Source organism: Pleurodeles waltl, chromosome 6, assembly GCF_031143425.1.
Source record: "Pleurodeles waltl isolate 20211129_DDA chromosome 6, aPleWal1.hap1.20221129, whole genome shotgun sequence".
Lineage (NCBI taxonomy): Eukaryota > Metazoa > Chordata > Amphibia > Caudata > Salamandridae > Pleurodeles > Pleurodeles waltl.
Genome location: NC_090445.1, coordinates 1,531,607,183 through 1,531,630,593, shown reverse-complemented (window position 1 = coordinate 1,531,630,593; position 23,411 = coordinate 1,531,607,183). Strand labels below are relative to the sequence as shown.

The 23,411-nt window shown below is 45.9% G+C and overlaps 1 protein-coding gene across 4 annotated transcripts in view; it reads left to right on the top strand.

Moving 5' to 3' along the window:
• The window catches only part of AGRN (agrin), a 591,795-nt gene that overhangs the window by 405,567 nt on the left and 162,817 nt on the right, over nucleotides 1–23,411 (top strand). For all 4 annotated transcript variants that reach the window (XM_069241113.1, XM_069241112.1, XM_069241114.1 and 1 more), the window contains 3 exons: nucleotides 6,818–7,033; nucleotides 15,365–15,589; nucleotides 21,416–21,640. In XM_069241113.1, coding sequence (XP_069097214.1) covers nucleotides 6,818–7,033; nucleotides 15,365–15,589; nucleotides 21,416–21,640 — 666 coding nt within the window. The remainder of the gene's footprint in view (nucleotides 1–6,817; nucleotides 7,034–15,364; nucleotides 15,590–21,415; nucleotides 21,641–23,411) is intronic.

Sequence of the window (23,411 nt, the reverse complement as noted above, 5' to 3'; positions counted from 1 at the left end):
ATATAAATGGCAGCTTGCAGGTGGATAAGGGGAAGGGCCTTTAAGAATTATTGCCACCATCGTTTATGCATGGAGGCTTAACAATGTACTGCTCCCTCAGCGCACACACAGCCAATCAGCAAACAGTAGGGACCTTTGGTAATGTCAATCGTAGACTGAAAGCTTCAGATGTGTAGGCACTTGAGGTATTCCTGTGCAAAATGTGGCTTCCTCTTACGAGCGCGCCCTGCATTGCTCACTTTAGAAGGCATAATGAAATGTAGAGTATGGTTACCATTTTCTCATGTGAAGTTGTTTGTGCTTCTCACTCGCTGGTGTCCGGTCACAGAATTAGGTTTGTTTTTAACATTAAGAGTTATGCATTTCTTTGCAGGGTGTATTAGAACTGCCAGTACCAGGTTACCTGGGATCTAGTTAGTTAGGTGGTGTCAAAATACTTAGAAAAATAAATGTTGTTGATGTTGTCAAGACTTTGTACTATCTCCCTGCCTCAAGAATATTCAAATTTCTCTCATGTATGGATATACGTTGAGACTTATCTATTAAAAAGTCAAATTGAAAAGAATTATGTTTAGAGATTACAAATTAAATTTGAAGTTTAGCATAGATATTTCACAAAACATCACAGAATACATTCAAGACGCTAAACAAAACCGCCTGGTAAGTTGAAGACAACAACTGCATCGGACCATGTGTGTTAGTCCCAGTACAGCTCTTAGGCATCCAGTTTAGGGATGAGCCTGGCCGTGCATCCATTGCTAGGTGCACTGGCCCAGACCCTCATCCGGTCTGGTGGACCCAAAGGATCTTTCCTAAAAGTGCTTTGGACGACAGCCACATGCCCATAGCAGAGTCCCCTGCGGGCCACGCTAGGGAATTATGCAAGTAATCTTCAATAACCACAAATCACAGTGTTCAGCCTGAAGAAGGGATAATAGAAAAGCTCTATAAAGGAGTATAGATCTTTTCAGGCTGAAGTGGTATGTTTTTCATTGCGACCACATATCCTCCTTTGCACCACGCGAAGAAGCTTATTGGTTAAAGGCCGGCTCCGGGGCAAAGGGCAGAGCTTGATAAGTTTCAGTGGGTTATCCTCATTCCTGCCACTAACCTCGCATTGAATTTGAATTTGTACGATAGACCTGGAGGTGAAGGTGTAAAGAGCTATTACTACATTACTTTAGAAAGGCAGTTTTTGAGATCTCATAGCGACAATTAACTTTAAATTGTTGATGATGACTGTATTAATTTCTTTATTTAGTTCCATTTCAATTGGCCCAGAAGAAGCGATTCTTTGTTTTTTTTGCCAAACACATATTAGCTTCTGACTTATCCGTCTTCCCAAGTCATTCTTTTGTTGGTTCGTTCTTGCATCACATAGGCCATATCAAGTGTGCTTTCTTTATGCAATCATTGTAAAATTAAATAAAGAAATTAATGCAACCATTATTGGAACTTTGAAGTTAATTGTCACCACAGGACCTGAAAGACTATCTTCCCAACTTAGGCTTTGAGAATTGTTTAGGAAGGAGTGCTGCAACTTGAGGACCTACTGCTAGTTTAATTAAAGCCCATCCTTTCCAGGTGTGGGTTAAGTGGCATTATTTTAACCAGAAGTAAGATGATGTGTGTACAGGGATAACTGCGACAAAGTAGGATCTTTCAACTCCAAATTTGCAGTTCACTAAGTTTCTCACAGATAAGATGGCAGCCTTGATGTTCCCTTAAATTGGCGGAAGGTAGGCAACACAAGCATGCCTTTAGGGTGGAGAGTTTGGCCTCTGCTGAGAGCTCATTTTAGAGCCATTTCCTCTTTGACATTTTCTCCTATCAGCATCAAGCGCCTTGCAGGCTGTTATGGAGGGCTAAAAAGTGGATCTCCATATTCTCTAGCCTGATGTCCAGGTATGTTTCCTCTGCCTTGTTGTGCCAAAGTAACCTTTGCCTGACATTGCTGGAAGTGCCCTCCTTGAGGCAGTGCCAGGAGTGTCCTCTGTGTAGCAGTGCCAGGATTGTCCTCTGTCTCTGTCAGACTGTGTGGAAATTTGGCCTCCGCCTGATTGCCAAAAGTGGCCTATACTGGCTGTGCGGAACCCGGCCTCTGGGGACTGTGCGGAGCTTACCCTCGGCCTGACTGTGCGGAGTTTTAGCCTCCGCCTGATTGGCCAAAAGCTACCTCTACTGGACGGTGCGGAACCAGGCCTCTGCAGGACCGTGGGGAACGTGCCCTGCCTGACCTTGCGGAACTTATCCCCGCCTGAATGTGCAGCATTCGACTTTCCATGACTGTGCGTAAATTGGCCTCCGCCTGAGTGCAGAAATTGCCCTCCGCCTGACTGTGCAGAAATGTGGCCTCTTCCTGATTGCCAAAAGTGGCCTTTGATGGCAGTGTAAGAGTATGATCCGCACACAGGCGGGTAGGCACTATTAGGTCTGCATCTCCGCCGCTTTGTGGTTTTTCATGCATGGCCTTTTTATTAGAGAATTCGCGATGTCTGAGTGAATGACGTTTACATGACAACGAGATTTAATCGGAATATTCCGCCGCGGCCTCGACGCATGAAGAGTCCAGCAGAGGCGGAAGCCAGGATTGATGTTCTGGGAGCTGAGTACCTTCTTCATCTGACTGGAGATCTCGTGTGTCGAGCTCCGGGGCTCATCCGTCTTGTGCCTGCAGCTGCTGAGCGGTGTCTGAAGGCCACGGGCTCCCTGGTAGCGAGATGGGCCAACTCTGCTCAGCGCGCACAGCTGCGGCCAGTCCCCGAAGAAGCTGTACAGTGCTTTATGCGTTTTTTTTTTTTATTAAAGCTATAATCCATACATACATGAGGTATCGTTTGTTTTATTTTTTCCTAACAAGGGCGACAAGTTTACGTCCAATATCACAGGAGTATCTTGGCCAGCGCTGAGCCTCTGCTTAGCTGCACCGGTAATCTTTCTGCGAAGCGCGCTCTCTCCATTTGCATCTTTCTTTCTTTCTCTCCACAGTCTCCCGCCTCACGCTCCAGTTTTTCTCGTTCTTCGCCCTCTCTAGCGCCTTGCTCTTCTCTCATTTCGCTTAACTTTCTCTCCCTTGTTCTTTCCTTACTTTCCAATCTAAATACCTCTTCCTGAGCCTACCCCTGTCTCTCTCTTAACTCATTATCTGTTCCTCCTCTCCCTCATCTTTCCTGCTCTCTGTTCACTCACTCCTTTCTCCTGTCTGCATCTCCATTCTTTATCACTCCGAAAATTGTGCTCCCAATCGCCGAGTAACGTTCAAGTATCGAATCAAAATTGACAAGCTTATATCAAACTTTTGGCAGCATCTGCCCGCTTCTAAGCGCTACCTGCATTAAGTAAAAATGGGGGTTGCACGGCATCAGTATTGAAAGTATAAAGCTCCCGGACTCCAGTGCTTTATTAATAGGAAAACCCGCTTTCCTGCTCACACAGTTTTGCTTCAAGCTGCCTCAGTGTTACGGTTAAAAACCTATTTTTTTTGCTTTAACGCACAAGGGCCCTCTGGTGGTAAGTTGAGTCACCAATGGAAAGAACCAGTAACTTGTGCTAAAAACCATAACTGCTAGCAGTGATCCCAGGCGAGCTGAGAAATTAAATTTAGAGGCTGATGGAACGATTCTGTCTGCCACAGGGGTGGATGCAGGGCAGAGCTATGAGTTAAAGTGACCTGGGGGGATCCGGGCACAGCTGGTTCATAAATGACCCCTGGCCTGCGATATATTAGAAACTGGCCCATTAAGGACTAATTCCTTCTAGAGCTGTTTGCTCTTCTGCCACAGAGCAATGCTGCATGGCTGCTTGCTCTCTTGCTAGGCAGAGAGGCAGAGTGACTGCTGGCCTGTGCTGCTAGAAAGTGAGGCTGCATAGCACTTGCTGTCCTCTACAGGTGAAGGGAGGGTCCATGGCCACTTTTTGTCCTGATAGAGGGGGGAGCTGCAAGGCCACTTATTGTCCTGCTACGGAAGAAGGGTGCCCGGCATCTTGCTGTCCTGATAGGGAGGGAGGCTCCCTGGCCCCATATTCTCCTGATAGAGGATGGAGTTCCGTGACCAATTATTGTCTTGATAGAGGGAAGCTGCATGTCCACCTATTGTCCTGCTAGAAATTAAAGACACGTGGCACTTGCTGCCCTGCTACAGTGGGAGGCTGCATGGCTACTTATTGTTCTGCGAGGGGGAAGCTGTATGGTCACTTATTTGTCACGTATTGTCCTGTTGAAGGAGGAACCTGCATGACCACTTATTGTCCTGATGGAGAGGGGGCTGCATGGCCACTTATTGTCCTGATGGAGAGGGGGCTGCATGGCCACTCACTGTCCTGATGGAGAGGGGGGGCTGCATGGCCACTCACTGTCCTGATAGAGGGGGAGGTTGCCAGCCCATTTCAGGGTACAAAGGGAGGCTGCATGACCAATTATTGTCTTACTAGAGAGGAAGCTGCATGTGCACTTATTGTCCTGCTACAGAGGGAGACCGTATGGGCACTATTGTCCTGATGGAGAGGGGGGCTGCATGGCCACTCACTGTCCTGATGGAGAGGGGGGCTGCATGGCCACTCACTGTCCTGATGGAGAGGGGGGCTGCATGGCCACTCACTGTCCTGATGGAGAGGGGGGCTGCATGGCCACTCACTGTCCTGATGGAGAGGGGGCTGCATGGCCACTCACTGTCCTGATAGAGGGGGAGGTTGCCAGGCCATGTCAGGCTACAAAGGGAGGCTGCATGACCAATGATTGTCTTACTAGCGAGGAAGCTGAATGTGCACTTATTGTCCTGCCGGAAATTGAAGATGGGTGGCACTTGCTATCCTGCTACATTGGGAGGCTGCATGGCTACTTATTCTGCTAGAGAGGGAAGCTGCATTTTCACTTATTGGTCACTTACTGTCCTGATAGAGGAGGAACCTGCATGGTCACTTACTGTCCTGCTACAGAGGGAACCTGCATGGTCCCCTACTGTCCTGCTGCAGAGGGAGACTGAATGGCCACTTATTGCACTGATGGATAGGGGGGGCTACATGACCACTTACTGTTCCGATAGAGGCAGAACCTGCATGGCCTCTTATACTCCCGATAGAGAGGGAGACAGCATGGTCATTTATTGTCCTGCCATGGAGGGGAAGCTGCATGGCCACTTACTGTCCTGCTACAGAGGGAGGCTGCATGGTCATTTATTGTCCTGCTACAGAGGGGAAGCTGCATGGCCGCTTATTGTCCTGATAGAAAGGGATGCTGCATGGCCAATTATTGCTCTTGTAGAGAGAGAGGCAGCATGGCCATTTATTGTTTTTATACAGAGGGAGGCTGCATTGTGTCCTATTGTCCTGATAGAGAGGTAGGCTGCATGGTGTCCTATTGTCCTGCTAGAAGGAGGCTTTAAGCCCACTTATCGTCCATATAGAGAGGGGAGCTGCATGGCCACTTGTTGGCCTGCTACAGACGGAAGCCGCATGGTCCCACATGCAGAGTGTTGATGCCTACAAAGCTAGGAAAGACTGAAGGAGTCATGTTTTACCAAGATCACTTGGACACTGTTTTTAAATTTTACAGAACGATCCCATCCTTTTCCAACGCTGTTACTGCTTGGTCTGCATATAAAACCATACACGAGCTCATGTTCACCTATTTTGTGGAAGCACGCTGTTTCACTCACATCATGCAGAAAAACAAGCATTGACAATGCCATACATTTGGAATTATGAACAGTGTCAACAAAATATTTGCTACCATACTTTATTAACAGGCAAAAGAAATAGATCAAGGGCAACAGCAGTAGAAGCCTTAATGTCCCAACACAAGCTGATTAGAAAAATGTAAAGATCAGAGCGTGAGTGAAAGACTGTGCGAGTGACATTGTGAGTGTGTGTGCATGTGTGTGGCTCTCAGCACCACACACAGCTCTGTCGGTGCGCTTCAAAGCAGCAGCCCCGTTTTACTGGGATCTTACCTTTGTGATACAAAGGTTTGACACTTTTATCTCCTTACTCTCCTGCCAGCATCACTTGGCACGTCCTGTTGTAGGCAGATCCCCCGCTTTTCCAAGACTTTAAAGCTGAGCAGCAGCCACTCCTAGCACAATACTACCACCCACATAGAGCCAGGCTGTGCCAGCCTTGCCAGTCACCTTAATTCAACCCCCGCCCCCCTTGGCCACCTTTTTGCACTTATGCCAACTTTCCACCCAGGTCTTTGAGCATATCTCGTTTTATTCTTTTATTTATTTAATGTAGGTGACATAAGGTGCTTTACAGAGACAAATATTGTGTTTATTGATTTTATTGGAAAAACAGATTACAGAAAACAGTATTTGATTGGATAGTGGCTGATACGTAATTGGCAGGGGTGTAACACAGGCCCTTGCAGCCCCTGTGGTGCAGGGGGGCACCCAACACTATAGGTGGCCTTATTCTTCTCCCCCTTTCATTCTAAGAACAATGTTATCTGTGAGATATGGGAGACTTAGGGACCCCTCATCCCTCTTTGCAGGTGGACCTCATCATTTTGTTTTACCAGTGGTAACTGGGCTACTTAGTCTTTATTTTTTATATTACATATTCAGGCATTCATATTTACATCACGAAAGTATATATTTGTATTGCACATATGTAATTTGAGACAAAGAGAAATAATTTGGCCATAATCACACGATTTCTTTCAAGTGTTGAGCTCTGGATCTAGAAGCTTGTGGTTACAACTTGTGTCTTAAGGTTCCACTGCCATGCATTTAGCCTCTGAGATACAGACCCTCTCAATCCTTTGGGATTGCCAAGTAACCTATTTGTGTTTTCCTGATCCTCTGTCTCTCTCTCTCTCCAGTGTGCCGCGGAATGCTGTGTGGTTTCGGCGCGGTGTGTGAGCGGAGTACCACGGATCTGTCTCAGGCCACATGTGTCTGCAAGAAAACCACCTGCCCTTCAGTTGTGGCCCCGGTCTGTGGCTCTGACTACTCCACCTACAGCAACGAGTGTGAACTGGAGAAGGCCCAGTGCAACCAGCAGCGAAGGATGAAGGTCATCAGCAAGGGCCCCTGTGGTGAGTGCCCACGTGACCCCCAGGGTGGGTTTCTAATCCGTCCCTTAATGAGCAGTAGTTGAGGGCAAGGAAAGGTCCGCGTGGTATAGAGGGTGCCAATGATTATAAAGCAATCTAGGCAATTGGACACCTGCCCTTGGGTGGGGTAACAAAAGACTTCCATAATCGGGGTGTAGTGGGCTTCTCACATTTGTGGATTCCACTGTATCTACATCTGCTGCACTAATGCATAAGCTTCAAAAGACGCCGTACCTCTACCCCGCGCACCTGTGCTACACATGTGTTGGGGGCACAGTTCTATAAGTGACAGGCATGAACACAGTGAAAAAACAATCGGGGTCCTAATTTTCCAGTTAAAAAATTAAAAGTTTCTAAACTCTGACCTTAAATATAAAGACAACTCTAATGCAGATGGAAACCCTGAAGTATGTTAAATCTATAATCCTGTTGTAATTGTTACCAGGTTGTCCCAAAATCAGTATATGGTCCAAACTTTTTTGATCACCCCTGCTGCATCTTATATTAGCCTCCCACACCTATGGAACACGTAAGCAACAAAAGGAGAGTTTAAACAGGACCTTAGAAAGCAAAAGATAGGACCTGGGCAGTGCTTAATTTGAGGCAGTGGTTGCCGGTGGGGGCCACCAGCACTCATTTTTAGAGACCAGCACTTATTTGTCCTCTTCAGACATTTCCCAATAGCCAGAGAGAAAACAACACGAAAGGGAAGCACGGGGGAATAGAAAGACTGAAAGACCACCACAAAAGAAGGTAGCATGGAGCTGCAGGAGCGAGATAAAGGGGAAGGACGTGACTGATAGTGGATTAAAGAAGCCTGGTGAATTCAAGACTGCGCAGCTTTGGTATTTGGCCTGCCTACACTTAATAGCGCTGGCCGCAGGCTTCTAAGTAGGAGCTTTGGACACCGGCATTCATTCCTTCAAAAATTAAGCATTGAACGTAGGTTAGGCCAGTTAGAAGGGGTTAGAGCCAACAACTAGTCTCTAGTCTGCCCGTGTTACAAAACTAGTCCCCCCACTAGGATTTCCTACACTGCAGCGTTGTCTTAGAGAGAGCCTTGCAGGTGGTCATAATCTTGCCCCCGAGCTCCGATGCACTCTGGGCAGTCATGGCTGTTCTCTCTAAACAATCCGGAGCTGTTGATTTAATTAGCAAAGATGCAGGACCCTTAAGAGGGAAGTCCGGGTACCACAGAACTAGAAACTACAAAAGAGCGTTTGAACTATATGAAATACTTCTTATACAGTTATCTCATAGGCATAGCTCTTTACCATTAGTCAGCATATAAAGGACCATGATACGTCCTGTCAGTTCTCTTCAGTATATTATTTCATTTCCTCAAAGCTACTCATAGTTTCTTTAGAACATGCTTACCAAAACCCTAGATTTTTAATCTGAAGTAAAGGTGAGGGCACCTTGTCTTTAAAAAAAATAATCGGATTTTCAATAAAGATAGTGAAAAATGTATATACATATTTCACAATAAGGTAGGAACTACCTAAATCCAGCAAAGCAATATGAAGATAATCAGCAGCGCTACTCAATTAATATAATCAGTCCCACAGCTCAATCTCACAAAAGTGAGTACTAATCACACAAAACACGTTTCATTAAAATAATCAGCTAATACAGTAGTGTTGATAGGTGCAGAGCCGTTGTATACAATTTTGATGAAGAATTGATGATTAAAATGCTATTTCTTTGCTCTCTTGGTTCGCAAGTGCCTTCATCTGGTCTCCGTAATGCCTCCCATGATTAATTCTGTTCTTTCAAAGATAATTTAATCAGTGCAGAATCAATTTCCAAATGTAGTTTCTTACTTAGATAGACCAATGTAATCCACTTTTTCCGACATCCAACACCTCAGTCGTCCTTGCTGCCATGCCACTAAAATAGTTATGATTTCTGTAATCAATTGGAAATAGCAAAGGATGGTCTTAATGAATGAGTTTGCGTCACTACTTTTCAGTGGCTAAAGATCATGATCACTGAGCTAGCTTTGACATTAGATAGACTTCCAAAGCAAGGACAGGTGCTTTGGTCTTTGAAGGTAATGGAGCAGCTGATCATTCAGTTTCAGCTTATCAAGTTATTCCTCCACTGTGACCATATGGATACTGGTCCAGGTGACCCTTGTTGCCTCCGAGAGATATCTATTATATCTAGGTCAGCTTCCTGGGAAACAGTTGTTTCCACATCATAGAGTTGTGGATCTAGTCTCGGCGAGAAATGTGTACAATGGGAAGCTAATTGCTGCCTGATTTGTTTGTGCACCTTATCTTCACACCAGAACAGAAGGTGCACATTTTCATAGTTCTGCATTCATAACTTAGTAATTTTGAGGACATAGTTGTTAAACACAAGTGTTTACGTCTGTATGTGTCTTTTCTGCCCACTGTATTAACACAGTCCTACCAAAGCATAATGCTGACCCAAATCACACAAAAATCAAGGCAGGACTCTGCTTTTCGAAGTGACACTAGACGCAATAAAAGTCACTGGTGTCAGCTCACTGACCTATGCTCCATGGAGAGGTTTTAGCAAGAAACTGGTTCACCGACTCTGAGATACAAAAATAACTGCCCGCCTAGTTACAGTAGAACTCCCCTCGGAAACAGGACATTTTGAATTCAAAATGGATCCCTAATGTGCTTCTTTTTCTTTTTCTATTTTGTTGTCAACTTGTTAATACCCAAAGCACAGTGTTGTTTAGGGTAACATCAAGCGTCGAGGAGGCACCCACCCAGGGACTGCTTGTATTAGTTGACCAGAGACACCCATCCCTTGGGGAAAAAAAGTAAGCTGTGAAGCACAGGGAGTGTCCTACAAGTTGATTTGTGCAGAATGGATTTAGCACGTTCACCCCTTCCTGCCATACTTGTTTAACGGTCCCTCCTGGGACTTCTCCAACCCCGAGGGTGGCTGTTTTTGCTTCTACCCCACACATTTCCAGCATCGAATTAGGGAAATTCAATGCACTTTCTGGGTTTGCAGGTCTCCCACGGGTGGATAATGGGAGTGAGAGAGATGGGGGGGTCAAGAGGAGGGCCCTAACCTTTTTCTAGATTCAGGGTCCATCTAAACCTAAACATTGGCAAAGACAATTGGTCTCGCCTTTTGTAAGCAAGAGCCAACGTATTGGCTTGCCATATATGCATGTTTGCATTAGCACTGTGCACTCCTTTTTTGGGGAGGTTTACTGTTCCAACATGGCAGACAGCCATGGCGCAATGGTGAAGGTAAGTAAAAAAACAAAGGCGTTGGGCAGAATGCTTGCATTTTGTCTAACCACTGACAATTGATTGTGAGAACATTCCAACACATCATTCTTTTGCCCACCTTGACACCTAAATTTGGACCCAGCAATATGCAATCTTGAACCTGCTCCATTAGGAAAGAGTGCCACCTGAACTGCCAGTGCAAATCCTCCATGAACTGGAAAACAAGCAACCCAAGATCGGTTTTGTTCAGATGTGGTTCCTGTATTCAGTGAGCTGGTTCAGGGAGGACGTGGTATGGCAGTTTGGCCTAGGCTGTTCCTATTGGACGATGGTCAAGACTGATTTGCATATGATGGGTTCTAACTGAGGTGGTATGGTGGGCAAAAGAACAATGGGTTAGAATGCTACAGAGCAATTGCCAGTGGTTAGAAAAATTGCAAGCATTCCTCCCATCACCTTTTGTGCGTTCAAAGATGAGAAAAAGCCAAAATGGCCACAGTGCTGCTCAACTTATGCATTTGTGATCACGGCAACCATCTTGGGGAAGTGAGCAGCTCAGTAGCACTTGGCAGCTGCTGGGCCATCAGAAATAAAAATAAGTAGCACAAATCCCTTCAAAATTTTAAAAAGATATACTGAAAACTCAATTACTGCGTGTGTGTGTGTGTGTGTGTGAAGTACTTGAAGTAGTTCACACTGCGAATGCTGTGGGATGAAACAATGCTGATGGTCGACTCAATCAGTCATAAATGTAAGCCTGCTGAACCACAGTAGCCAGTGGCTGAAAGGGGCTGTCCAAAAGCCTCCTTCTCTATCTTTATGGATGTATTTGTGCGTTGTGTGATAACATGAGTCCTAACCAGACCGCTAAAGTCTTCTGTGGTGAGATCTATTAAAAGGAGATCTAACACAAAATCACCTACTTATTAAATTATCCCCACATTGCAGGCTCTGCCCTTGCGCTTTTACATTCTAGGGCTTGAACTGGGCAGGAGATTGAGCCAGGCTTTTGGAAATGCTGAAGATGACCTTTGCTGCTCTGCCATCATGCAGGGCCTTAAAACCCCGAAATCCACTTGAAATCTGCAAGGTAAAGACGAATGTATTTTCTCCCTGTAATGCTCAGAGATCATATCTGCGTGTGTCGTTTTCTGGTGTACATTAAATATTCCCTTTATCGGTTCCTGCCATCAAGCGCTGGGACCATGGCCCTCAGTACTTATCTCATAAAAGACAATTTAGTCCAAGGCTGGGCTTGCCGCATGTGGTTGTAGCATATGGCCCACAGAAGGATTTTCACATTTCAGACAACCCGAAAATTAAGAATGGATTGATTCTGACAGTGGATTGTATGTGCACTGAGGAAGCGTCCAACGTGTGTCCATGAGACGGATTCATTGTAGAGTTTTAGTTTAATTGCTAACCAGGTAAAAGAGGTTCATTGTGATCAATTGTATACAAAGTAATTTTACCTTTGTTGCTTTGAAATCGAGCACGGTTTGGCCCCTTGCACCTGAGGTGGACACCCATGTATGGAACGTGCTTCATAACCTGGCACTCATCATCCACTGCTGAAATTATAATTACGAACGTAGGATAATAAGCCGAAGAAGGATGATGTTGGAGTGGTTTGCTTAAGAGGTGGCATGGTTATGGAGCAGGTGTAGAGTGGTGGCACACATCTATTGAATTACCTAAACCCCGCCCCTTGAAGAATACTGAATTAAAACCGAATCGTCAAAATTCACTGTCTAAAACCACACAGAACGGGCAACGACCCCAGAGACCGTGCCAACTCGTCCAGTTAAGTCAAATTCTCCGTTTAGGCACAAATTACCTTCTTTTCCTTTCCCCTAGCAAGACAAACACTTAAGAATTCAAATGCTGCTTTTTATAAATATGCTTTTACTGACCCTTTCCCATCCTTCACAAATGCTTCTAAAAATGCTGTGGAACTGTGGTGTTTTTCACCCGACAATGCTGCTAGCCTCCGGACTGTCGCAAAGTACATTGTATGAGGACAGGAGTTGTTCATATTATACCTGCAGATCTGGACGCCTGACAGAATGTATTTAAAAAGAACAGCTGAACTTAACCTACACGCTACCTTGATAGCGCCTAGAAGCCGAAAGTTCTGTATATTTGAAAGTACCTGGAATATGGTACTCCTCTTTCCGTAACACCCAGATGTGGACGGATTCCAACTTGGGTGTAAGGAAAAATGACATTTCGACTTTGACGGTGCCGAGAAACTGGTGGTTCTGTCTTTCGAAAGTGACCCAAGGCAGGTGGGCTTGTCCTTCGATAGATTCCAGTCCAGGCTATTTCTAAAGCGCCCAGCAGTCAATGGTTTTATTTTGCAAAAGCTCCAAAAAAGTATATAATTGCACATAAAAGAATAGCTCTCAGAAAGTGGTTGTTTTATCTTAAAACAGTGCCAGACCTAGAGGCTATCTATATTCCTCTTGCGTCCACAAGCAGGTGACACCATCTTCCGCTAGCTCGGTAGTTCTGCCTTCCGATGGAGCCCCAGGCCTGGAGGTTCCATATTCTTGCATCGCCCATCAGGAAGTGGCCGCATCTGATGTTAGTAGGTAGAAGCCGCTAGTTTTCTCCTTTGGAAGCGCCTAGGAGCGTGCAGTTTTAGTTTCAATAGCCCCGCGACACAGATGGTCTATATTTCGATAGCGCCCAGAAGCAGGTGGGTTTGTCTTTCGGTACCGGCTGGCCATGCTGTTGCTTCTCATTTGCATGGCAGGTTGTAGTCAGGGTGGGCCGAGCTACGCCGACACTGGGAGGGAGAAGGGGGCACCCGTGTCTTGCTGTCTCAGCGCTGGATGAGTGAGGCTAATGAAGCCCTTTCCCGGCCTGGCATGCAGCAGCTGCGAGCGGGGCGCTGGGATGATGAGGCTCGACTCCCTGCCTCTCCCAGTAAATTAACTTGACCTTTTTCTGGTGCGCAGCTTGGGCTCTGTCAGCCTGAGCTCCTCGGAAGCGCGCGCTGCTTGAGGCAGCAGTATTTGTACCCTGGGGATGGGGCCGAACATGCCCACTGCAACAGCGCACTGAGGACGCAATCCCCCTCTCCCTCCGCCCTCCCCCCCCCCTCCGAGTACGCTTCCGGTCTGCACCCTTCCGTGCCACGGGAGCGAACCATCCTGGTCACTAGGTGTGGGTCCAGTAACGGGCTGCACTGTCTGGCTCTGGTCAGGGGTGCCGGTCCAGCAATGGACCAAAATGTGTGGGACACGGATGCTGGTGAAGAACCGGAATTGGCTATACTCTCAGTGGGCGCAGAGGTGGGCTAACCTGTTGGGTGTGGGGGTTCTCCGGCAAGAGCGGGTCTTCCCATCTAGTTAATGTCCCCTCCTGTCTGGACAGACAGCCCTTCCTTGCTACGATTGGGTGCTGGTGCAGATGCAGGCTCTGCTGTATGCTGTGCGGTAAGGGAGATGGGCCTATCTTGTCCTAGGGGGTAAAGGGGAGATGGCCCTATCTTGTCCCCAGGGATTAGATAGTGGGCTTCCTGTGTGGTATATGGGCACAGGAAACGGGCCTGTCTTGTCCCTAGGGACTAAGGGCATTGGCCCTCCCATCTGGATGTGGACATCTGGTATGTGGAGAAGATGGACCTAGCTTGATAGTGTTCCCTCCTGCCAGTGTACGGGTTCAAGATCCCGGCCCCACTGTCTGGTCCATGGAGGGGTGGTGATGTGTTCTGGGTGGAGATTGTCTCTCTTCTGGTCAAGCAATGCTGTTCTGTTTGGACCACAGGCAGGAGTTTGGCCACTGGCTTGTTCATAAGGGTACAGGAACTGGCCCACCGGGCTGGAGCCGCTGCATCTCATAACTGACCTGCCACACCACCCTACTGTGACAGGACTGGGACTCTCACACAGCTCTGTGTTCACCTCTATCTGAAGTCCACAGTGGGGTGCAGTGTCTCTCTGTACTGGTGTTGGGGCCTACTAGAGCTCTGCCCATGACCCCCAATCCTTCCCTGCTATGAGCACCCCTCGCTCCTTAGTTTCAGGGACCCAAACAAAGGCGGAACAGTGACTTCCACTGTTGCCCCTGGGTAACCCTACCATTCTAGCACCGAGGCATAAATATCGTTCAGCCAATAAATAAATAAATAAAACTTTTTGGCCTGCAGACGCCCTTGCGATTTCAGCATTGCAGCCTAAGACAGGTCTCCATCTCTGCCAATACACCGCCTACTTACATGTCGCAGCCTCGGTTCCCGACCCTCTGCTAGTTCATTACCGATGTTGCTGTCATCCACAAAGCTCTGCTTACCCACCTCCTTCAAACCCACTGCACCACGTGCTTCGTGTACCGATGCTCCTGGCAGCTCTACACTGCATCCGTAGGAGTACTGAAATTGAAGGTGGTGGGCGCTGGCACTACATTTTGGGGATGAGGACTGAATTGTCCTCATTTGACATTGCTTCGGAGAAAGGCAATAAATGTATAAAGAAGGAGAGAGAAGAAGATTAAAAAACAAAGGTAGAAAGCAGAGAGGAAAAAGAACCTGCAAGAGTGAGACAAAGACACAGGAGGCGTGGGGAACTCACCAGCTATCTATTTATTTATTACAATTTAAGCAATGGGGGTATCACCCCAGCCGCTCTCCCAGCGCTCCTTAAACAGGATCATGGCAAACAGGCTATGTTCATTTCTGTATTTGCCTCCCACCCCACACACTCTGTTTCCTTCCATCCTTCGCCAGCTCTTGATATTTGAACCAGAAAAAACCTCTTGTCCAGTTGTGAAAATTACAGGCCATAATGTGCTGTCTTTCCGAATGCTCCATTAACTCTGCACTTTGGCCCGAATCCTTCCACTTAGGTGGGTTTCATTACGTTGAGAATCTTGTTCACATAACTTGCCTTGTAAGTGGTTGCCAGTGTACTTCAAGGTAGAACCTGTCCTCATGCACCCCGGGAGATTAGTTGTAGCCCCAGGATGTGCTCTCACCCTTCCAACAAATCTGGAATTTGTCACTTGCTAAATTGTGAGAGCCTCAGCTAATCCCCAGGCATTGTCTGCCATGAATCCTCTCTCATTTCTCATCCTTTTCTAACAGGCTCCAAGGACCCCTGTGCTGAGGTGACCTGCAGCTTCGGCAGCACCTGCGCCCGCTCCTCCGATGGGCAGTCAGCCAAGTGCATCTGCCCAGCTTCCTGCACCGGCGTGCCAGAGAACGTGGTCTGCGGCAGCGACGGCAAGGACTACCGTGACGAATGCCACCTCAACAAGCATGCCTGCGATAAGCAAGAAAACATCTACAAGAAGTTTGATGGGCCCTGCGGTGAGTGGCAGCTGAGGTTACTCCCCCGCTATATTGCATTCTTTATATCACATGCCAAAAATATTGCATCCGCAACGTTGACCTAACCTTTGCATCCCAAGGTAAATGTAGAGTATGAAGATGTGGAGGTAAGAACAGTAAATATATGCTTCCGATGAGGATGTGGAGCTCAGAATACTATCTACATGGGTATCATATAGATGTGGAGGCGAGAGTAGTAAATAGATACCTCACGGGTGTGGCACAGAGAATACTATGTATGTACTTAGAGAGTGTAGCGATAAGAATAGTAAATATATACTTAACATGAGGATGTGGCCTTGAGAATGCAATGTACATACTTACGATGAGGACATGAGGGTAAGAATAGTAATTATATACTAACCACTAAGATGTCAAGCTAAGAATACAATCTACGTACTTACCACAAGGATGTAGATAAGAATGATAAATATATATGTAACACTAGGATGTGGCACTAAGAATGCTATATCGATACTTGTCATGAGAAATAAGAATAGTAAATACTTACTTTGAAGATGTGGTGCTATTTGGCAATGCAATATTTTTGTATGTCGATATTACTGACTTAGGTATAGTGTCATGCAACCCAGCTGGGCCTTGCCGAATGGAAAGTGTGGCACAGGTATTCAGAGTTGGAACCTGCAAGATGTTCTGGTTCTCTTTAATGCAAGCTATCTCCAATGCAAATCTTTTATTGAACGCATTGCTAATGTGGTCCATCAGCTTACGTTAAATGTAGATTGATTAGGCAGCACTGTATTGGTTGATAGCAACAGAATCTGTAGATAAGGTTGGGGATGCAGGCATCATGGCTTAGTCTTTTATGCCCATCTAGGGGATTGGCCGAGGTGGAAGAGTATCTTGAAAGATGTGTTCCCTTCCGTAGAGAATCAAACATTGCTTTGCATGGGCTTCCCTCATTTCATGTTAGAGGTGGAATATACTGCGTTTGAAGTCTTCCGTGGAATGCACAGTGAATGGGGTCAGTAGTGAGAAGCAGTGCTTGAGCTGTCAGCAGGGGTTTGCCAGGCCTTGTGCATGCAGTCACTGGCAAAGTCTCCTCCGCTTAGCATGAATAGGAAAATGTGATGAACATAATATCAGCAATAGCATGAACTTCAGCAGATATGGTTCTACATGTACAGGTTGGTGAACGTCAAAAGATGATAGGACCAGGCAGTGACTTTTGATCTCTTATGACGACTGAGAAGGTTTTGTGATCCTTCCCTCTGGGCGACATTGGGACACCTGATTTGTCATAATTTTGGCCTACATCCTGTTGCCAAAGCAATTTACAAACGTGTTCACAGTGACATTAAGAAAGATCTGGACCTTTGTCTGTCTTTTGTCTCAAGGTTGGTAGTGACTAAAACTTTTCTTCATCAAGAGAGTTCAAAAGAGTGACATCAGCTCGAATGTATTTGAGTCATGAGATGGGGGAGCTGTTGCCTGGCCGGCAGTCTAAAGATACGTTTTGGAAAAATCTTCCAACTGTACTGTAGGGTAGGTTTACATGGGATGACAAGACTGGCCATCAATCAATCAATTAATCAATCAATAATTTGTGAAGCGTGCTACTCACCCGGTAGGGTCTCAAGGCGCTGATGGGGGAGTGGGGGCGGGTGCTACTGCTCCAAGAGCCATGTTTTGAGGCACTTTCTGAAGGCTAGGAGGTCCTGGGTCTTTTGTAGGTTGGTGGGGAGGGAGTTCCAGGTTTTGGCGGCGAGGTGGGAGAAGAATCTGCCGCTGGAGGTCGTGCGTTGGATGCGGGGGACTGTTGCGAGGGCGGTGGAGCGGAGCTGGCGGGTCGGGATGTGGAAGTTAAGTCGTTCATTGAGGTAGGCCGGTCCGGTGTCGTGGAGGGCTTTGTGGGCGAGGATTAGGATTTTGAAGACAATCCTTTTGTTGATGTGCAGCCAGTGTAGAGATCTGAGGTGGGCGGAGATGTGCTCGTGGCGAGGGAGGTTGAGGATGAGATGTGCGGCGGCGTTCTGAATGCACTGGAGTTTTCTCTGAAGCTTGGTTGTGGTCCCCGCATAGAGGGCGTTACCGTAGTCCAGTCTACTGCTGACGAGGGCGTGGGTGACCGTTCTTCTGGTTTCTATCGGAATCCACTTGAAGGTCTTGCGTAGCCATGGATACTTAAAGCTATCTCTCCACTAATTCTACTGAGGTTGGGTATTCTTATTCTCTTAGTGAGGACTAGGTTCTGGTTTGTAGTCCAGATGAATCACCAGTAGATCCTTAGTGACTTGACAGGTGAAATACATGTTGACCATTTGCTCTGTAGTCTAGGTAATACCCCCACACAGTCTTTTCCATACATACACCTACAGCCAAAGTGATAGGTATACACACTTTCACAGTTTAGAAAACAAGTTCATTATAATCTGTTGATTTCTCTTGCCCCTGTTTTTAACCTTATTTTGAAAAAATGTGGCAACCCGGTGCCCTGGGACCTGGGTAAGTGAATAATGTAACAGGAAAATGTTTTGGTCCCTCTGGGGGAAGAATATGAATTAACCTCCACGACAGTGGTTGTACCATAAATAACTTTCTGTACCAAGTTAGTGAGTAATATATCACATTTATTCAAAACTTAATTTCCACAATTTAAAGTAAAGTAATTGAGGTGCTCCTGTAAAACGGCGCAATGTGAGTGAATTATGTGTTAGTATAAGTGTTGCAGTGTTATTTACATGAAAACTAAAACCAAACTGTGGTTAAAAGCATGGGGTCCCAAATAAGCACCGATAACCATAGGTACTGTGAGCCTGCTGAATTTGTCAAAAGCGAATCCACATTTTCTAATACAATGTCGATGTTTCGACCCCAGTCAAAGAAATTAATTCAGGCAGGTCATCATCAGGACAGAATATTGAAATAGTAAGCGCCCCTATTTGATTGCATTCAGACACATCCTAAGCGTGTTAACAATAAAACTATACCAATTTGCCTTCGCATGGTCCTATGGTAAAGTTAAGGATCTGCAGCCCTGAATCCATGGATTCACTGTGCTGCTGAACTACCAGCCAAAGCATTTAACCTGATTAAATCAGGGCTGCAGATCCTTAACTTTAACATAGGACCACGCCAACAAGTTTTAAAAAGAGCTTTAAACAATTGCCTCATTTTCATGGAACGATCTAAGGCCTTCCTGAAGCCATTAGATGGCAAAGTAAAAACGTGGTATTATTAACAACACACCAGGGCTAATTGAAATGGAAGGCAAATTGGTATAGTTTATTGTTAACACGACTAGGATATGTCGGAGTACAATCAAATAGGGGTGCTTCCTATTTCAGTATTTCAATATTCTGTCCTGATGATGACCTGCCTGATTAATTTCTTTGATTGGGGTCAAAACGTCGACATTGTATTAGAAAATGTGGATTGGCTTTTGAAAAGTTCAGCAGGCTCACAGTACCTATGGGTTATAGGTGCTTATTTGAGACCTCATGCTTTGACCCACAGTTTGGGTTTAGTTTTCATGTAAATAGCACTGCAACACTTATACTAACACATAATTGACTCACACTGCGCCAATATACAGAAGCACCTCGATTACTTTAAATTGTGTAATTAAAGTTTCTAAAAAAATTGATATATTACTCACAAACTTCATCAGTCCAGAAAGTTCTTTATGGTACAACCACTGTTGTGGAAGTTAATTCATATCCTTCCTCCAGAGGGACCAAAACATTTTTGTGTTACCTGTTTTTAATCTTGACATCAGTGTCAGGTTGTAGTAAAGATTGTTTTTGACACCTATAGTCAATTTTATCACACTTCATCCAGTTCTTCACACACCCATCCAGCTGCAATTATTTCTAAATGATCTCCTGCAAAGAGCCCTCTAGAGGAACCTGTCGGGCTTTGCAGAGCCGGCCTGACAAGGTGCATGGCCTGATAATGAAGCATGTCACCTAATGGTGAGTGAGGGCCATTTTCTCCTAAAGAGCTTCCACCCTTATTAGTAGTGAGAAGCCCCATATTTCTGGACAGTGTACCTTGGTTTATAGGTTAGTTCTACCCTGGAAGACAACGAACTGAAGTGTATAAGTTCTCCCAGCTTCCCCCATCATCCTTTTTTTCATAAAGAACCCAACATGTACAGACTTCTGGTCTGGTAATCTGGTCATAACCCATTGAGCGCAGGTACCTGGCCACACAACGTCTGGTGATAGCTTACGGAGTGTTGACCACTGGTTTTACTAAGTTGGATCAGCAAGCTCCTAGTGTGACAAGATGTGATCGGAGCACAGCCAGTGCAGGTGATGGAGACTCATGGTCTTGAAAAGGTCTGTCAGCAGCCATGCATCCCAAATCAGACAAGGTATGGTCAGAGTGTGGCATTTATGTATTTGTGAATAAAGAGGAAGTGCAATGAATCCTTCTTCAAATCATAAGTGGCTTCTGTTTGTATGGCCGAAAGGTTGATGTCGGTGTTGTACAGCTGATGCAGAGGTGGCGAGAAACCGTTCATGGACATATTGACATACTGTCCTGAATTCCAATTGAAATCATTTGTGCTAAATTACCACCAGGCATAGTATGCTTTGATGTGAAGTCCCTGGGGTTTTCTCATTACATTACTTGAATAAATTGTAAATGGGAATCGAAGGGGAGCCTCTTGCCTCCACCCAGCGCCCTCCACCTAATATGTACACAGTTCTGTGCAGGTTTGTCTCCGGCCGCTGACGATAATTGTCCATGGCTTATGGATGCTGGAAACAAAAAGAGAAAATCTCTTTTTAATGGGCAACCAGTAAGATCCTCGCTCTGCTGAAAAGTGTCTATGTAGAGCAAGGAAAGGTAGAATGTGCTTTACTGCACGGAAACCACTGAGGCTCGCGTTTTAGTAAAGAGAAAGTGGAGGAATTTGGGAATTGTGTGCGGTGGAGCTCAACATGATGTGATGTAAGGAAGAATGGACTGTGCAATGTATAGGGAGGCATGCTACATGTCTCCCCATCTCTGTCCTAAGTTCTTAGCTCGGCTGTCTGTGAATCTGACTAGCTTATTCCCAGAGACTCCCTGTGATGGCCGTTAGAAGTTCCCAATTGTAGGCATGTCCTCCGAGACGTACCTAGAGTTGTTTACGTAAAGATCTTCTTAATTTATCATTAAAGATGTGTATGCGGTTTTTGGTGTAACGTGGGGGTTTGTGCACACACCTAGAGCTCGTGGGTGTGTTCTGGAGGGGTGATGTTCTAAAGAAGATTCCGTGAGTAAATACTCCATGCAAGGTGAAATGTAGCAGGGTTCAGATTCATTCTGCGTAACGGGGTGTCTTCAAAGTGGCGAGTGTCATGTCATTGCTGCTGGTGTAAAGCGGTCAAGGCTTGTAAGTGAGTCCTCGTGCTTGAGCTACTGCCCTTGAACAGCTGGTGCGTGAAAGTCCTGGTGTATAGCATGGGCTCTGGGTCTAGAGGGCAGCTTCTAGTGACAGTCCTGGCTTGTGGGGTTGCACCTATAAGGGGAGTCCTTGTGCGCAAGCCAACACTCGATTAAGGAGCTGGGCATCATCTGTGTGCATAAGGCTGTAGCTCTGGAGCAGCGGATGGGTGAGTTCTTCTGTATGAAGCCGTACATGTCTAGGGACAAAGGCCAGTGACATTCTTCGTTAATGGGACATTAGGGTTTTCGAGCATGGGGTATCCATCTACATAAGCCTGGACCTGTGAGACGACAGAGGCTAGTGACATCCGAGGTTATTATAGGCTTGCTCGTAACTTACCATGATTAGCAAGGATATCTTCCCTTTCTTAAGCACACATCCTCTCTTTTTTCTGGTCACAGATCCATGTAAAAGTGCTCTCAATGATCTGAACAGAGTGTGCCGGGTGAACCCTCGAACACGCAGGGCTGACATGCTCTCCCGGCCAGAGAACTGCCTACAGCGGAAGGACCCAGTGTGCGGAGACAACGGACAGACTTATGACAATGACTGCAAGATGTCACGGTCTGGGGCACTCCAGGGGATTGAGATCCAGAAAGTGCGGTCGGGACCGTGCCAGACGCAAGGTAGGTGGCAGGTCTCGAGGGCTTCGTGGGCGGCAATCTTGGGAAGCACCAAATCAGACATGCTCAATTTTCTGTCTTTCTCTAAATGTGTGTTCACACACAGTGACAGGTTGGTCATTGGAGGTACAAGACACGTAGGATAAAAAGTTAACAGGCATACTCTTGCATGGTTGACATGGTGGTAGCACAACATTCCATAGACCTTCGCTCCTCTGGTTGCAACATAGTCATTCCCAAGTGGGAAGTACACATGATATGTAGTGATCTCATTCCAGCTCATACAGAGTCTTGAGAGCGCAAACACTGAGCTCTGTCTATCTGGTGGAAAACACTACAAGTTCGAGCACGGACAAGTTAGAAGACTAGTCTTTAAAGTGCTGCTACAAAAGGTGGATAGGTGGTAAGTGCTGAAGCAACTGAATAGGAAGGTAATGTGTATTTATGAAGAAAAGTGCAAGGAGACCTCTTACGGAAAAACTTTTTCCACTAAGTAGTTTTCAAAATTAATGTCATTCCCTGTATGTCAGATCAATTCTGGTGAATGGTCTTCATGTAAAAAGAAATCCCTGCAATCCTTTTTTCCTTCCAGACTGGCGTATAACTCTCGTTTCCCTTTTACGTGGACAATCCCCTCTGCCATCTTTTTTCCTCCCTGTCTACACTGTTTTGCTTGTTTCAGGGAGGAGGGTGACTCACAGGTATAATTTCACTCCTCCTCTCTTAATTCGTTCTCCTCCTATACTCAAATCTCGCCAATTTTTCTATGTTTTGTATTAAAAAAATTCCAAGGTAAAATGTGTTGAAAAGTCACCCAAATAAGGTTTCAACACCTTTGGGCTGTTATGCTGGCGTTCTCCATCTTAGTTTCTCCTTGGATGGAAGTGAAAAAAAACAGCAACGTGCTGGTACATTATCGAACCTCTAAAGAATTGAACGTCTCCAGGTCACAAGCCAGAGAGTTTTATCAATCCAGTCAGTCTGGCAGGTTGGTATGTTGGTCCAGTAGAGAAGTATTCTCCTGTGCAAATAACTAAAACCAAAGTAAAACTATTTATTTATGTAATGACTGCATTTCACACCGTTTGCCTATGTTGAGAGTATCAGTTATTGTGCTTTTACTCCACGGGTTAGCCCAAGATAACTCTTAAAAGTTATTGTTTCACATACCCAGCACAGGCCACATGCCTAACAAATGCTGTTATTTTGCCCCAAAGGCACTCAATAGATCACAACCATACTGTGCTCTGTACTAACAAACACAGCACAGCTACACCATATAGTTAGCTGTCAACATGTTCGTCACAACACTTTCCATTGAGCATGACCAATTCAACACATTAGACAAAACACCATAGGGAGATCTAGCACAGCAAAGATGTACTCCTTCCGTTGGTATCCATATACCTATCCAATATGCTCCCATTCGTTCACCATGTACCACTATACCTCAGTACCTGTCTAAATAAAAGTCAGAACACCCACCCAGCACAGTCCAGCTCAGCCACCAGACTGCTGAAGGGATCCAAAGCTGTGCACAGTACATACGTACGGTATTGGCGGCCAGTGATTGAAACCAAGTATGACAGTTAGCCATGTGAGCACCAGGCCAGAAATTCGGCTAACCCCAAACCTGCTTAAAGCACACAAAACTATCCACCACCTGTATCCTCACACTGCCTGCTACTACCTACACCTCTCAGAGAGGCCCTTCTGTGATGCAACATTTAGAAACTGGCAGATAATGTACAGCGTTAAATGCTGCTCCCAGAAT